Source organism: Oncorhynchus gorbuscha, unplaced genomic scaffold (genome assembly GCF_021184085.1).
Source record: "Oncorhynchus gorbuscha isolate QuinsamMale2020 ecotype Even-year unplaced genomic scaffold, OgorEven_v1.0 Un_scaffold_675, whole genome shotgun sequence".
In the NCBI taxonomy this organism is placed as follows: Eukaryota; Metazoa; Chordata; class Actinopteri; order Salmoniformes; family Salmonidae; genus Oncorhynchus; species Oncorhynchus gorbuscha.
Genome location: NW_025745761.1, coordinates 72,501 through 90,175, shown reverse-complemented (window position 1 = coordinate 90,175; position 17,675 = coordinate 72,501). Strand labels below are relative to the sequence as shown.

Sequence of the window (17,675 nt, the reverse complement as noted above, 5' to 3'; positions counted from 1 at the left end):
TACTCAGGTTTATGAGTAATAAGATTTGATCTTCAAAAACCAGTGAATAAGATAACATTTTGACAAAATAAGCATAAACCTCATGTTTATACATAATGTACACAGTTACATGTACCCCAAACAAAACACCACTGTCATTCAAACAATTTGGCAATGTTTTTAATAGAAAATATGATAACTAGGATTATTGGCCCCAGATGTGACGTTTTCTGCTTTCCTGTTTGCATTTTGTCTTGTTCAGGTCGATCGGTGGAGGAGGCGGTCTGGAAAATGGCTGACGGAGTTGATCACATCGACATCTACGCCGATGTTGAAGAGGATTTCAACCAGGTATGCAAACCGTTACATTTGTTTAAATCCTGCACCGTTATATACATATTTTTTGGTGTGCCCTATGATTTGTATTTGCTAAAATGCTTTTTGAAAGTTAAACCGAGTTATCTGGCGTCCGATGAGACCTGCTGCAAAGCGTTGCCTGTGTTCGTCGCAGCGTTTTCTAATTGCAACAACGCAATGACTTGTCAAATATTTTTTTTAAATAGTAACGTGGATGTTGTGTCCCTCCCTTAGTTTTATGTTTGTTGGCTATAATGTATACATTTTGATAGGTAAATATGTTTCCCTTTGCAAGCCAACGTGGTCGTTCCATTGTTAACGACCGGATTGTACCGGAGGCGAAGTGGCGGGGAAGGCCTCCGCAACACACAAACACCGTGGCCTGCTTTGTCGTCGTGCGCTAACATTATATTGGTATTCAACTACCTAGTTATAACTGTTTGGCTAATAGTATAAAACAGTAAGGACTGTGCTAATAACGAGTTAAATTTTAAAAAAATATAATTAAAGTGTATTTTCCCTCCGGTCGGCGACTGTTTAAAAGGTTGTTGCGCTCTCGGCTTGCTGGCGAGGCTGAAGTTGATGTTCATCTTTTAATTTTTCTCAAAGCAAAGATACCATGTTGCACAAACATGAATGGTTTTATTTTATTTTTATCAACTGCCTTTCTAAATCTGATATTTTTGTTTATTTACTGCATTTTTGTGAATGCCAAATGGAAATGCTATTCAAATCAAACTGTATTTGTCACATGCGCTGAATACAACAATTGTAGACTTTACCGTGAAATGCTGAATACAACATTTGTAGACTTTACCGTGAAATGCTGAATACAACATTTGTAGACTTTACCGTGAAATGCTGAATACAACATTTGTAGACTTTACCGTGAAATGCTGAATACAACATTTGTAGACTTTACCGTGAAATGCTGAATACAACATTTGTAGACTTTACCGTGAAATGCTGAATACAACATTTGTAGACTTTACCGTGAAATGCTGAATACAACATTTGTAGACTTTACCGTGAAATGCTGAATACAACATTTGTAGACTTTACCGTGAAATGCTGAATACAACATTTGTAGACTTTACCGTGAAATGCTTCTGTACAAGCCCTTAACCCAGCAGTGCAGTTCAAGAATAGTTGAGATGGAAATGCTATTCGTTTTGAGTTGAGTTTGATTCTCATTGATCAATCACATAGGACTGATTTGTTCATTTAGGTGGGGGATATTTGACCCAGTTCTCACACACAAAAAATGTAGATATCTCTATGGTTTCGCATGTCAGCTTTCTGCAAAGATTGCCAACTGCACTCTGATGCAGTGTGTGTAGACTGAAGTGTTCTGTATGCTGAGGGTTGGTCATGCTTGCCGAGTCTTTTCAATGTGCATCTGTACACTTTAAAGGGATATTTCCAGAAATGTTCAAAGTCATAATCTCCAGAGCAGTAGTCCATTTGTACCGAACAAATCTGCATATTGCAAACACTAATTTGGATCTTTTACTTATTCAAATTCTTGTTGACTCAAAGGAAAGGCCCCCAAAGTGTTTGTTAGGAACTCATTAGCACGGGGACTTTCCAAAATATTATACTGTTGGACTGAAAATACAACCAGCTCTAGGCAACAAACTGTTACTGTTGAAATGTTGGCTAGATAATATGGCTCACGTTGTTTGCCTATTCAGATGTGCAGTAATGTCTGCATCTTTTGTATTTCATGTCCTGAATATCACACATCGTTTTAACTGCAAAACAGCTGAGACTTCATTCTGCTCTCTGACCGTCACACGTGTCAAAGCATGTTGTTGGGGCTCGTTCCAGATCGTCTTTGTTGATATCATCTGTAGGACCCAACATTGCATGTTGCATGTTGCTTTGGGGCTCGGACCCAACATTGCATCGTTCCAGATCGTCTTTGTTGATATCATCTGTAGGACCCAACATTGCATGTTGCTGGGGCTCGTTCCAGATCGTCTTTGTTGATATCATCTGTAGGACCCAACATTGTTTCTTCACGTCAATCTACAGAGTTTTAAAGACATTCTGGAGCACAACTATTGATTGACTGACTGTGATGTACGGTTGACCTATTGTGTTCTACCCCCCCCCTACAGGAATCAGACTACCCTGCCCATGACCAGATAGACTTGTATGACGATGTTATCTCTCCTTCGGCCAATAATAACGGAGACGCACCTGAGGACCGGGACTACCTGGACAACCTACCCCCACCTGCTGGCTCCGAGGGGAACAAGAGCACCCCGCCCAACGTGGTTTACACGTACACTGGCAAGAGGATCGCCCTGTACATAGGCAATCTCACATGGGTAGGTTATGGGTTTGGATAACAGTCTGCTGAATGACAAAGATGAATATAAACGGGCCAGTTACTCAGACCCAGATGAAGCTGATCTCCGGAGATAAAAAGCTCAGTGGGTCTTTGAGGATCTCCATTGGAAGTGTTTTTTAAAGTCCAGAGATGGGCTTAGTCGGGGTCAGGGAAACGAGCCCTTAATGTGCATCAATTATGTAATGGGTCTTGATGTGCCTCTCCTTTTCCAGTGGACAACAGACGAAGATTTGACAGACGCCATTGGATCAATAGGCATTAAGGATCTGCTGGAGATCAAGTTCTTTGAGAACAGAGCCAACGGCCAGAGTAAAGGGTGAGCTTTCTCCTTTCATGATTCCTCATTACACACGGACACTCTGAACAGACAGTGGGTTTTTTTGTGGTTGACTATCCTAATACATTTGAACTACACACAGGTAGTTGTTCAATTGTTTATTTTAAAGAGAAAAACAGGAAAGAAATACCCAAATAAAAGCCTTAAGGAAAGAAAGAGATGGTGACTTGGTCCCGTTATGCCCTGGTGTGTCCCATTAGGTTTGCCCTGGTGTGTGTGGGCTCAGACACGTCCTCTAGGAAGCTACTGGACCTGCTGGCTAAACGGGAGCTCCACGGACAGAACCCCATTGTTACCCCCTGCAACAAACAGTCCCTCAGCCAGTTCGAGATGCAGTCTCGGAAAAGTAGGTGAACCTGCGTGCCTCCACACGGGGATGGGCAATTAGAGTTATAGAACAATAATTATAAATGAGTTATCTGGTTTTTCTGCACGGTTTAATGACAAGGTAGGTCCGATAACCTGGGAAGACCCAAATACGCTGAAGCAGACCCAAATACGCTGAAGCAGACCCAAGTATTTGGTGCTTGAGTCTGCCTCTGCTGTCAATGCAGAAATGTTATAAAAATAGTTTATATATTTGATTAATAACTACATTTATTTGAATAAATAAATTGATTTAGTGAAGTAATTAGTTTTTTTAGCGTTCAGAACTACCTAATTGGGTCAGCACAACGAGTTGGGGATTTGAATGTTCTCTCTGCCCTCTTCTTTCCCTTTATGCCCAGGTACATCGGGTGGGCAGATGTCCGGAGATGGGAAGGCGGGACCCCCCACCATGGGCCCCCGCGGTGGCTTCCCCATGGGCATGGGTAGGGGCCGAGGCCGCTTCCCCGGGCCTCCTGGTCCTGGAGGAGACCGCTTCCCTGGGCCCATCGGACCCGGAGGGCCCCCACCACACTTCCCAGGTGAGTACTCTTCCCACTCCAGCAGTCGGGTCGGTCCGTTCGCACGGCTCTCGGCTAAAACCAGGGTGTCTGCTGGTTCTTAAAAAGTCTGTCTTAAAATTGATTTTGTAAGTCTTAAAGTATCTTAAATTCAGTTTTCAAAGGTCTTTAAAAAATGTGACCGAGATGACTACATTGTGCTACTGCTTAATGTTATATTGTGCTACTGCTTAATGTTATATTGTGCTACTGCTTAATGTTATATTGTGCTACTGCTTAATGTTATATTGTGCTACTGCTACATTGTTGACACGCGGCAAAAACTGAAATTAACAATGGAACGTCAAATAATACTGGAGGCCACTTTCTAATAATAATAATAATAATAATAATAATATAATAATATATGCCATTTAGCAGACGCTTTTATCCAAAGCGACTTACAGTCATGTGTGCATACATTCTACGTATGGGTGGTCCCGGGGATCGAACCCACTACCCTGGCGTTACAAGCGCCATGCTCTACCAACTGAGCTACAGAAGGACCAAGACGTTGGAGAGAGCTATCCAACCACAGGTTCTTAAAGGGACTTACTGTTCACCCATAAGTCAAAGCTCTGTCTAAGCCGGGGGCTGGGGTTCTACGAGGCTATATGGGATTGTTTTAAGAAGGTCATACCAAGGATAATTTTACTATGCTGAACAAAAAGAAAGGCAACATGCAAGAATTATTTCAGCTTATACAGAGTTACAGTTCATATAAGGAAATCAGTCGATTGAAATATATAAATTAGGCCGTAATCTATGGATTTCACATGATTAGGTATCCGTTGGTAACAGATACCTAAACAAAATGCGCCTCGGGATCTCGCCATGTTATCTCTGCATTCAAATTGCCATCGATTTAAAATGCAATTGTGTTTGTTGTCCGTAGCTTATGCCTGCCCATACCATAACCCACCGCCAACATGGGGCAGTCTGTTCACAACGTTGACGTCGGCACACCGCTCACCCTCACAAAGCCAAACACGTGTTCTGCGGTTGTGAGGCCGGTTGGGCGTACTGCCAAATTCTCTAAAATGACGTTGAAGGTGGCTTATGGTAGAGAAATTAACTTTCAATTTTCTGGTAACAGCTCTGGTGGACATTAATGCAGTCAGCATGCCAATTGTGCGCTTCCTCAAACAGTGGCGTTGTGTTTTAGTGGCCTTTTATTGTCACCCGGGCACAAGGTGCACCTGTGTTATGATCTTTCTGTTTAATACGTTTCTTGATGTGCCACACCTGTCCAGTGGCTGGATTATCTTGGAAAACAAGAAATGCTCACCAACAGGGATGAAAACAAATTTGAACAACATTTGAGAGAAATATTACTTTTCTATTTATTTTCGTTTATTCAACATGGGACCTACAATTTATTTGTTTTATATTTTAGTTCAGTGTATTTGCTTTTGAATTTTAAGACCCTTTGAAGTATCAAGATATTTAGCAACATTTTTGGGGGGATTAATGTTTTTTTGGCCTTACTGCTATTAGTTTAATGCAAACGCATTGAATAGGATTCACTACATGAACAATAGATAGTAGCAGACCCCCGAACTCTAAAGGAAGTTTTGTTCTGACGTGTCTGTCCTATAACATTTAACTCTTCATTTTTGGAACTAAACAGTCTAAACGCTGTCATTCTAATCCCAGTCTAAACTGGGGGGTCTACTAAACTATATGAAATTGTTTTAAGAATGTATTACCGAAGGATTAATTGAGCTATTTTATGATATTTTTTTGATCTAAAATGTTTTGAACATTTGACCGTACTGCTATTAGCCCATACAAATGCAATGATTTAAAAATAGGACAAGCCTCAGGTTATTGTGAGTGTAACAATTCGATCTCAAATGTCCAATATAGATGAAATAACACAACTTTACAGAGTATGTCAATGAGATGATGTCACAGCGGAGTGGGCCAATAACACCACTTTACAGAGTATGTCAATGAGATGATGTCACAGCGGAGTGGGCCAATAACACCACTTTACAGAGTATGTCAATGAGATGACGTCACAGCGGAGTGGGCCAATAACACCACTTTACAGAGTATGTCAATGAGATGATGTCACAGCGGAGTGGGCCAATAACACCACTTTACAGAGTATGTCAATGAGATGATGTCACAGCGGAGTGGGCCAATAACACCACTTTACAGAGTATGTCAATGAGATGACGTCACAGCGGAGTGGGCCAATAACACCACTTTACAGAGTATGTCAATGAGATGATGTCACAGCGGAGTGGGCCAATAACACCACTTTACAGAGTATGTCAATGAGATGACGTCACAGCGGAGTGGGCCAATAACACCACTTTACAGAGTATGTCAATGAGATGATGTCACAGCGGAGTGGGCCAATAACACCACTTTACAGAGTATGTCAATGAGATGACGTCACAGCGGAGTGGGCCAATAACACCACTTTACAGAGTATGTCAATGAGATGATGTCACAGCGGAGTAGGCCAATAACACCACTTTACAGAGTATGTCATTGAGATGATGTCACAGCGGAGTGGGCCAATAACACCACTTTACAGAGTATGTCAATGATGATCACAGCGGATGTAACACCACTTTACAGAGTATGACAATGAGATGATGTCACAGCGGAGTGGGCCAATAACACCACTTTACAGAGTATGACAATGAGATGATGTCACAGCGGAGTGGGCCAATAACACCACTTTACAGAGTATGTCAATGAGATGATGTCACAGCGGAGTGGGCCAATAACACCACTTTACAGAGTATGTCAATGAGATGATGTCACAGCGGAGTGGGCCAATAACACCACTTTACAGAGTATGTCAATGAGATGATGTCACAGCGGAGTGGGCCAATAACACCACTTTACAGAGTGGAGTTAAAAAAGGTTGTTAGTCTTCAATTCAACTAAATGGAACCTGCAGATACCCTGAAAAAACAGTACAGAAAGGAAGCCCGTTTTAATTGGTTAAATTTAAACCGTGCCCTGATTACAACCAATGAAATGGCTTCCTTTCTGGTGTACTGTTTCTGCTGTAAGCAGTGTGAATTGATCTTCCACTGACAGCCAGGCCACTACTGTTGGTGTTATGCTCTGCATGGACTGAACTGAAGATGGGTCCTCCTGTCTGGGTATTATCCTGTCTTCCACGTGACCATATGTAGTAAGGATTGGAAAGCACCAACCTACCATCTCTACACATTTAGTCTGTTTCATTACATTCTGACTCCTGTTCTCTGTCCCCTTGCTTTCAGAAGTTGAGTGAAGTACCTGAATTGTGTTGGGATGGGGGGGGGTGTATTATTCAACATTTGTTTTATCCAGTTTGCCCCAGTCTTCCCCCCCCTACAGATAATAATAATCTGTTTTGGCAACTTCTTCCTGTGTTGCTAGCTGCGCCTCTGCCATTGGCCGGATGGCCAGTGTGGTCACAGCCTTGTTGTGATTGTGTTTTTCCTCCCACTAGGGTCGGGGATGAGGCCACCTGAACTCATTAACCATAGACACCAAGAAGGCCACCTGATGGATATGAATTTCAATTGCTTCCCGCCGGGACGTGATGGGAATTGGCGACCCAGAGGTGAAATGCCTCGACTCCTGTTGACAACAGTTCTAGGGTTGGCAAATCTTCCCCAAATCTTCCCAAAAATCCCAGATTTTCCAGAAATCCCAGCTGGAGGGTTTATGTAATTCTCAGGGAATTCGCTACAATGGAATCTTCCAACCTGGAATTTTTGGGAGTTTTGGTAATGTTTTGGATTTTTGCAACCCTTCACAGTGCTAATGTATGAAATAAGAATGATTACCCCCCCCTCTACCCCCTGCTTACATGTTCTCTTTTATTAAGGCCTGTTTGTCTATGGAGTCCTGCACTGACTGACTGACTGACTGACCAAGCTTCTTCTCCCCCCCCCACACTTTAAATTCTGCGTTATTGATCATTCTGTCTTAACTGTCCATCTTTATATGCTGTGTTGCTTGTTCTGTTTCTATTGGCTGTCCAGCACTCTAGACAACACAATGAGTATAGAAGGGGTGTCTGACCTCTTACCATCCAGACCAGTCAGTCCTGCCTGCTCCATACCAAGATGGTCTTTCCAGCCATCCAGGCCTGTCTGTCCTGATACTCGGCCAACTGGTTCTTGGCTTTCGTTGCTAATAGCTTGCAAAATGTATAATCTCGCTCAATCTTGCATTTTAATTCACAGGACGCCTAGGGTGGGTTGTACCAACATGGTTTAAATATATCTCAGATTAGAGCTAATCTAGGTTTATAATTCATCTGGGATTAGAACTAATCTAGGTTTATAATTCATCTGGGATTAGAACTATCTGGGATTAGAGCTAATCTAGGTTTATAATCTGGGATTAGAGCTAATCTGGGATTAGAGCTAATCTAGGTTTATAATTCATTATCTGGGATTAGAGCTAATCTAGGTTTATAATTTATCTGGGATTAGAGCTAATCTAGGTTTATAATTCATCTGGGATTAGAGCTAATCTGGGTTTATAATTCATCTGGGATTAGAGCTAGGTTTATAAATCTGGGATTTATAATTTATCTGGGATTAGAGCTAATCTAGGTTTATAATTCATCTGGGATTAGAGCTAATCTGGGTTTATAATTTATCTGGGATTAGAGCTAATCTAGGTTTATAGTTTATCTGGGATTAGAGCTAATCTAGGTTTATAGTTTATCTGGGATTAGAGCTAATCTAGGTTTATAATTTATCTGGGATTAGAGCTAATCTAGGTTTTATATCTGGGATTTATCTGGGATTAGAGCTAATCTAGGTTTATAATTTATCTGGGATTAGAGCTAATCTAGGTTTATAATTTATCTGGGATTAGAGCTAATCTAGGTTTATAATTCATCTGGGATTAGAGCTAATCTAGGTTTATAATTCATCTGGGATTAGAGCTAATCTAGGTTTATAATTCATCTGGGATTAGAGCTAATCTAGGTTTATAATTCATCTGGGATTAATCTAGGTTTATAATTCATCTGGGATTAGAGCTAATCTAGGTTTATAATTCATCTGGGATTAGAGCTAATCTAGGTTTATAATTCATCTTTATATCTGGGTTTATTTATCTGGGATTAGAGCTAATCTAGGTTTATAATTCATCTGGGATTAGAGCTAATCTAGGTTTATAATTCATCTGGGATTAGATAATCTAGGTTTATAATTATCTGGGATTAGAGCTAATCTAGGTTTATAATTTATCTGGGATTAGAGCTAATCTAGGTTTATAATTTATCTGGGATTAGAGCTAATCTAGGTTTATAATTTATCTGGGATTAGAGCTAATCTAGGTTTATAATTTATCTGGGATTAGAGCTAATCTAGGTTTATAATTTATCTGGGATTAGAGCTAATCTAGGTTTATAATTTATCTGGGATTAGAGCTAATCTAGGTTTTATAATTCATCTGGGATTAGAGCTAATCTAGGTTTATAATTCATCTGGGATTAGAGCTAATCTAGGTTTATAATTCATCTGGGATTAGAGCTAATCTAGGTTTATAATTCATCTGGGATTAGATTCATCTGGGATTAGAGCTAATCTAGGTTTATAATTTATCTGGGATTAGAGCTAATCTAGGTTTATAATTTATCTGGGATTAGAGCTAATCTAGGTTTATAATTTATCTGGGATTAGAGCTAATCTAGGTTTATAATTCATCTGGGATTAGAGCTAATTAGGTTTATAATTCATCTGGGATTAGAGCTAATCTAGGTTTTATAATTCATCTGGGATTAGAGCTAATCTAGGTTTATAATTCATCTGGGATTAGAGCTAATCTAGGTTTATAATTCATCTGGGATTAGAGCTAATCTAGGTTTATAATTCATCTGGGATTAGAGCTAATCTAGGTTTTATAATTCATCTGGGATTAGAGCTAATCTAGGTTTATAATTCATCTGGGATTAGAGCTAATCTAGGTTTATAATTCATCTGGGATTAGAGAGTTTATAATTCATCTGGGATTAATCTAGGTTTATAATTCATCTGGGATTAGAGCTAAATCTAGGTAATCTAGGTTTATAATTCATCTGGGATTAGAGCTAATCTAGGTTTATAATTCATCTGGGATTAGAGCTAATCTAGGTTTATAATTCATCTGGGATTAGAGCTAATCTAGGTTTATAATTCATCTGGGATTAGAGCTAATCTAGGTTTATAATTCATCTGGGATTAGAGCTAATCTAGGTTTATAATTCATCTGGGATTAGAGCTAATCTAGGTTTATAATTCATCTGGGATTAGAGCTAATCTAGGTTTATAATTCATCTGGGATTAGAGCTAATCTAGGTTTATAATTCATCTGGGATTAGATAATCTAGGTTTATAATTCATCTGGGATTAGAGCTAATCTAGGTTTATAATTTATCTGGGATTAGAGCTAATCTAGGTTTATAATTTATCTGGGATTAGAGCTAATCTAGGTTTATAATTTATCTGGGATTAGAGCTAATCTAGGATCTGGGATTAGAGCTAATCTAGGTTTATAATTTATCTGGGATTAGAGCTAATCTAGGTTTATAATTCATCTGGGATTAGAGCTAATCTAGGTTTATAATTCATCTGGGATTAGAGCTAATCTAGGTTTATATCTGGGATTCATCTGGGATTAGAGCTAATCTAGGTTTATAATTCATCTGGGATTAGAGCTAATCTGGGTTTATAGAGCTAAAATTCATCTGGGATTAGAGCTAATCTAGGTTTATAATCTGGGATTAGAGCTAATCTAGGTTTATAATTCATCTGGGATTAGAGCTAATCTAGGTTTATAATTTATCTGGGATTAGAGCTAATTAGGTTTATAATTATCTGGGATTAGAGCTAATCAGGATGGGATTGTTGCATCCGTTTTATAATTAATCAGATGATTAGAGTTAGGTTTATAATTCATCTGGGATTAGAGCTAATCTAGGTTTATAATTCATCATTTCAAATCTGGATCGGCAAATCCATGATTAGCGGTTTTAAAATATGATCAGTGACGTGTTACACCAATATGTCAGGTATCTTGTGAGTTGAAACGAAGTAGCTAGCCTACTTGACAAATGAGGCCACAAAGTTGCTGTTTCGTTATAAAAAACAAAAAAAAACAATGTTAGAACTACTATAAATCCATCGTGGAAGGTTCTCATGGGTTGGCTGAGTTTGAAATAAAATCTGTTATTTGCCAGTACTAGACAGACGACTCATTCGTTAGCTACTGTAGCTATTACATTTTTTTTTTTTACCCCTTTTTCTGGTATCCAATTGGTTGTTAGTCTTGTCCCATCGCTGCAACTCCAGTATGGACTCGGGAGAGGCGAAGGTCGAGAGACGTGCGTCCTCTGAAATTACGACCCAACCAAGCCGCACTGCTTCTTGATACAATGTCCACTTAACCACTAATGTGTCTGAGGAAACACCGTACACCTGGCGACCGTGTCAGCGTGCACTGGGCCCGTCTCAGGAGTCGCTAGTGCGCGATAGGACAAAGACATCCCTGTCTGCCAAACCCTCCCCTAACCCGGACGGCGTTGGGCCAAACCCTCCCCTAACCCGGACGACGCTGGGCTAAACCCTTCCCTAACCCGGACGGCGTTGGGCCAAACCCTCCCCTAACCCGGACGGCGTTGGGCCAAACCCTCCCCTAACCCGGACGGCGTTGGGTCAAACCCTCCCCTAACCCGGGCGGCGTTGGGTTTAAAATGAACATAGATTAGAGGAAGGATTTCATTTAACTAGGATTCATTCCAATCTAGGTGTAATTTAACTAGGATTAAATTTAACTAGGATTAATTTAAAACTAGGTTAAAATTTAACCCAGTTTAAGAGTTGATGCAACCCGCCCCTTGTGTCAAACAGAGATGTGAATGCGGTCCTTCACGTTGTACAACGTCAGTATTCACGCCTTCTGTTTGAGTCCTTTGCTGTGTTGCCTTCTCAGCTTTAACTTTGATCCCACTAAGTCAAGGTGGCCTCCAAGGCAGGGACTTAAACATACAGGATCACACATTTGACCATTTTTCATATCTTCTCACCAACACGCCATGCAACCTAAAATGTCACAGTTCCTATCCAGAAGTCATCAAACCCAAGCGAAGACATTTTCTGCAGTACTTGAGTTCCCTGTTCGTGGTCTCTGGATTCCAAGAACTGCTCGGTGCCGTCTACTGACACTGGGAACGTCTGGGAACGTCTCTGCGCCGTCTACTGACACTGGGAACGTCTGGGAACGTCTCTGCGCCGTCTACTGACACTGGGAACGTCTGGGAACGTCTCTGCGCCGTCTACTGACGCTGGGAACGTCTGGGAACGTCTCGGCGCCGTCTACTGACGCTGGGAACGTCTGGGAACGTCTCGGCGCCGTCTACTGACGCTGGGAACGTCTGGGAACGTCTCGGCGCCGTCTACTGACGCTGGGAACGTCTGGGAACGTCTCGGCGCCGTCTACTGACGCTGGGAACGTCTCGGCGCCGTCTACTGACACTGGGTCACCACAATGCTTTAATTTGCTTTCAAACAGTTGGTAGTGAATCCAAACTCAAGAAGGTTCTGTTTTGTGTTTCTGTGTTCCAGGTGGTATGCAGGGCCCACCTCGACCCCCTCCTGGCCCACTAGGTCCCCCTGGACCCCTAGGCCCCCCTCCCCCAGGACAGGGCCTCCCCCTCCCATGCAAGGTCCCCCAACCGTGGCGACCGCCCCCACCCCCGGTCATGTTCCCCGGCCAATTCGGCCAGCCCCCATGGGTCCTCTCCCCCTGGCCCCCCCACACGGCTTCGGCCCTCCTCCTGGCCCCCACCCCCCAACAGGGCCCTCCACCCCCGGGTCATTTCCCTCCTCGCCCCCCCGGGCCGCTTGGACCACCTCTGGCCCTCGCTCCCCCACCACACATGACCGGGCCCCGACCTGGAGGCCCCCCACCGGCTCCCCATGTCAACCCAGCGTTCTTCCCTCCTCCTGGGGGTCCTAACAACATGGGGGGCCCTCCTGGAGGAGACGGCAGGGGCCCCAACGGGCCCAACGACCCCTATGGACGTCCACCTCCGTATGACCGGGGAGACTTCGGCCCCGCCGGCAGGTAATATAACCCAACAGGATCACGACGTCACGTACTGCCAGTTCTACAGGAAGTCAGTTTCCCTCTTCTTCTTCAGTTCTGTTCTAACCTCCTTTACTCTACTCTAGATGATGGTTCGTGTTGGAAGAAAACTGATCTATTCAATGACAAATGCTGCCAGTTTTAGTCTGAATGTAATTTCAGTATGTAGAACAGCTGTGGTAGAAGCAACACCAGGACATCATCCAACACCTTGTTTTATAGCACTGTCAGGTTCCCTTAGCAACAGTCCGTCATCGTTTTGTGTTTGTGTTGGGTGCGTCTTTTAAAGGGGGGTCTTTTTTACTTTAGTATTTTGACTACGAAGCGTGGTTTCTTTCGTGACCCTCCTGAATCTCCCTTCCTCCATCCACCCTTCCTTTCCTCCCTCCCTCCTCTGGCTGCCTACAGTAACCAGCGTCCCCCGCTAATCTGTGAGTTTGACCTCAGGGCCCCCCTGCCCCGCGGCTGCCCAGACCCCTGGATTAACGAGGGTTTGGTCGATCTGAAAAATGGCGGCCAGCACTTGCACAATGCGAGTGACCCAGGGTTAGTAGAAATGCAGCCAGACCCGCTGAACGAACATTAGGAACTAGCTTCCCCTGTAATGACCTGGTGCCTGGCTTTGTTGAATTTTGAGAGTGGATGCTTGTTGTGGTTGATGGTTTGGCCGAGCTATGATTTTGATAAGCTGATAAGTAAACTGTGTGGTGTGTTGTGTGTTTCCTTAGATTAGCTAGTTATCACTGGTGTTAATTCCCACAGGCTTGGATAACGTGGTTTGCGTCTGCTGTGTCGTTTTAGCTGTCCATTAACTGTGTGTTCCTTGACTCATCTGATTGTCTCTCACCCCTCTGTTTTCTCAATCTCTCTTGCTCTTGATCAATTTCTCCATTTCGTACGACCTCGCAAAATTCATTGGCGGAGAACAGTCACGGGCCCTCCCGTCTGACCTTCTCCTCCAATGACTTTTGAGAAGGCGAGGAGTTAGGAAAGACTAGTTGAAAAAAATAGCTTTTCCTTCCTCTAAAACGTCCTCTTTCCTGTATCTAGTGGTTCTGAGTTTGTCGTTGAGTTTGACGACTTAAAATAATATATTGACGCTGTCTCCTTCCTGCTTGTCTCTGTCCCAGGGAGATGGAGTCGGCGCGGACACCGCTGAGCGAGGCAGAGTTTGAGGAGATCATGAACCGGAACCGAGCCATCTCCAGTAGTGCCATCTCTAGGGCGGTGTCAGATGCTAGCGCTGGTATGGATCATGCCCTAAACACACACACACACACCTCACAAATACTACAACACACTCTACCGTGGGGCTGAATACACACACACACACTCACAAATAATACAACACACTCTACCGTGGGGCTGAATACACACACACACCCACACACCTCACAAATACTACAACACACTCTACCGAGGGGCTGAATACACACACACACCCACACACCTCACAAATACTACAACACACTCTACCGAGGGGCTGAATACACACACACACAGACACACACATTCGATCTATGTGCTGTAGATTGTATTGCGTACGTTCACAAGTGACCCTTATCTAAGTGTCTGAGCTGTACCATGTGATGTTAATGTCTCCCCCTCTCCATTAGCTGACTACGGCAGTGCCATAGAGACTCTGGTGACAGCCATCTCTCTGATCAAGCAGTCCAAGGTCTCAGCTGACGACCGCTGCAAAGTCCTCATCAGCTCTCTACAGGACTGTCTCCACGGCATCGAGAACAAGTCCTACGGCTCTGCCTCCAGGTAAATACAACCTCTTCCTCATTCTGCTGTGGTTCCTGTCGGGGGAGGGGGGCAGGACATTTCAATGCAGGGGGGGGGGGCAGTTCCATTGAAATTCGGGTAGGGGGGGGGCAGTTCCATTGAAATTCGGGTAGGGGGGGCAGTTCCATTTCAATTCAGGGGGAGCACACAGTAATTCAAATTCTTCTTGAGTTTTAATATGCTTTACTTTCTGAATTGACTGGAATTATAAGGGAATGAACTGATTTGACTCCAACCCTGGTTGTTATAACAGACAACTGAGAGAAGTGAATGAATGGAAGGTGTCTGATAATTCAGGATGATGTTTGGTTCCTGCTCGTCATTGTGCTGATATTCCTGTACTATTCTGTTCTTATTGACTGGGAATAATGGTTGTGATGCTTTTTTTAACCAACTTTAGTTAAATGCACTTATTATAAAACAGTCTGGGTAATATTGTCTCAAATGTAATTGATTGACAGATCAAAGTGTTAGTGACAGTTGTATTGGTGACGTCATTGTTTATGAAATGATTGATGGTTTTGGCCGATGAACAGACCTGCTTTGGCGGTTGGTTAAGAGTTTGATGTATGAATGTAAGTTCTGCCCCTAAAAGACGCGAGAGGTCGAGGAGCGTGACCACAGCCGATCCCGGGAGAAGAGCCGGCGCCACAAGTCCCGTAGCCGCGACCGCCACGAGGACTACTACCGCGAACGCAGCCGGGAGAGAGAACGACACCGCGGGGACAGAGAACGAGAACGTGAACGAGACCGTGAGAGGGAGTACCGACATCGTTAGAGGAGGTGTGTATTCCTCGTTCAAACCCCCTTACCCGTAACCATGTCACCACTCTTCTCCCTCAGCTTAATGCAGGCCAGGGCCCAGGTCGCTACGGCCCAGAACAAGAGGCCCAAGCGGGACGCGCCCTGCGGAGCCCGACGGTAGGTGGAGGTGGTAGGTAAATGCCTTGTTTCCATCGGTCATTATTGTAGTCTTGACCAGAACTCACTCATTGCTGCCGTGTGTGTAAAGATATATTATTTGTCTGAAACTTGTTGTAGGTTTTGACTGTGTTTTTACTTTCATCCTTTGAACGTTGACTGTGTCGTCAGGCTTCTACTGCATGAGTGTGTGTTGTAGGGGAGGTTTTATGTGGAAGCCCTGGTAAGCTTGAAAATGTTTTAAATCTCTTTAAGTTGGAAAAAATACTTTATGACAAATGATCAACACCTGTGAAAGGTTGTAAAAATACACCAATTGTTTATTGAAGGGTTTCTTTGACACCTGATGCCACAATGTGCCAAGGAATGATTAGTCTACATTTTGCAGGGGTCAAAGGTTGAACTCTGTGATGGTACAACTTCAGGGGGTTGTCTGTATGAGGTGTTTTGTAGGATGATGTCACCAAATGATGACCAAAACTGTGGGTGGTTCTGACTCTTGCTAACCTGAGGTAATGGTTACATGCAAATTGAAATGTCTAAAACTATTTTAAAACCACTCTCAGGTCTCTAATATAAGCCAAAGTATGGTTTTGGGGGTTAAATAACGGAAATGATTTTGGGATATCGTCTGATCTTGACACATCTGTGTCATATTTGTATTTTTATCACGCTGAAATTGACGGTCTTGAAGAAAAATACTTTTTGTTCATGTTTTTGTATAATTAATGACATTAATATCAAGCTGGTAAAATGTTTTGTCTATATTAATTTTTAGGCAAATAGTTATCCGGTCATACTGCCTTAACGGTCCACAGGAATGTGGTAACTAGGTAACTAGGCCGCTATGTCTCCTGTAGCGTAGTTGGCCTTCACTCTAAAGCCCTGGTTTTTGTACAGCAGACCATTCTGAGTGTTGCTACTGCTTTTGGTTTTTAACATTAGATTAACACACTGTTTACCTTCTACATATCATTTCTGTATGTGACATTTTTGTTTTTGTGCGTTTTTCCATAACATTGAAGGATTGATTTCCAAAAAAATGATGGCTCAGGTTTTTTAAATCCCTTTTGTGTACCTTGATGGTAACATGGGGTTATATATTATATATGCATACTTCATGGCAGTGTAGGGCCCTATAAAATCCACGTTGTGGAGAATGTGGACAGAACCACAGAATCCAGACATTTAAAACGGAATGACTCAATATTCAATAGTGTTAGTAGGAAGTCAACTAAATGTGTCGGGGCTGGTGGGGCGTCGAGACTAGTGGGGCGTCGCCTAAGTGTGTCGGGGCTGGTGGGGCGTCGCCTAAGTGTGTCGGGGCGTCGCCTAAGTGTGTCGGGGCGTCGCCTAAGTCGTCCAAGATCATCATAAAATATGAATGAAATGCAGCAGTGAATCTTATTTTTCTTTAACTTTCTAAAGAGGAAACGTCAGTGTCTGTGTGTCCGCGACTGTCCACCACTTTGTTAAGCCGTTAGCGTTGATGCTAATAATAATGACAACAGTCTTCTGGTAGATGGAAAGGTTTTCCCCAAAAACATTCTCAGTTAAACACAGGCTTCTCTGTAGTTAATATTTACTTGGCAGAATGGTATCGTGATTATTTGCATAAATCCACTGGCCATTTGTTTAGGAAACTCTGCAATCACATGAGGTGCTGCAGAAACAACACTCACCAAACAGTGACAGTTGAAATAAAGGGTAACTACACCCAAAACACTGGTGCACAGTTGAAATAAAGGGTAACTACACCCAAAACACTGGTGCACAGTTGAAATAAAGGGTAACTACACCCAAAACACTGGTGCACAGTTGAATTAAAGGGTAACTACACCCCAAAACACTGGTGCACAGTTGAAATAAAGGGTAACTACACCCAAAACACTGGTGCACA

General features: G+C 42.8%; 1 protein-coding gene across 1 annotated transcript in view; it reads left to right on the top strand.

Moving 5' to 3' along the window:
• The first annotated feature begins 211 nt into the window (after window positions 1–211).
• LOC124019759 (cleavage and polyadenylation specificity factor subunit 6-like) overlaps window positions 212–17,675 on the top strand; it is a 21,865-nt gene continuing 4,401 nt past the window's right edge. The window contains 13 exon segments of the mRNA XM_046335184.1: window positions 212–330; window positions 2,460–2,672; window positions 2,908–3,011; window positions 3,233–3,378; window positions 3,761–3,940; window positions 7,425–7,538; window positions 12,541–12,705; window positions 12,708–12,768; window positions 12,770–13,042; window positions 14,194–14,309; window positions 14,680–14,833; window positions 15,450–15,460; window positions 15,463–15,637. Of these exon segments, the coding sequence (XP_046191140.1) occupies window positions 271–330; window positions 2,460–2,672; window positions 2,908–3,011; window positions 3,233–3,378; window positions 3,761–3,940; window positions 7,425–7,538; window positions 12,541–12,705; window positions 12,708–12,768; window positions 12,770–13,042; window positions 14,194–14,309; window positions 14,680–14,833; window positions 15,450–15,460; window positions 15,463–15,632 (1,767 nt within the window). The 5' untranslated portion in view covers window positions 212–270 and the 3' untranslated portion in view covers window positions 15,633–15,637.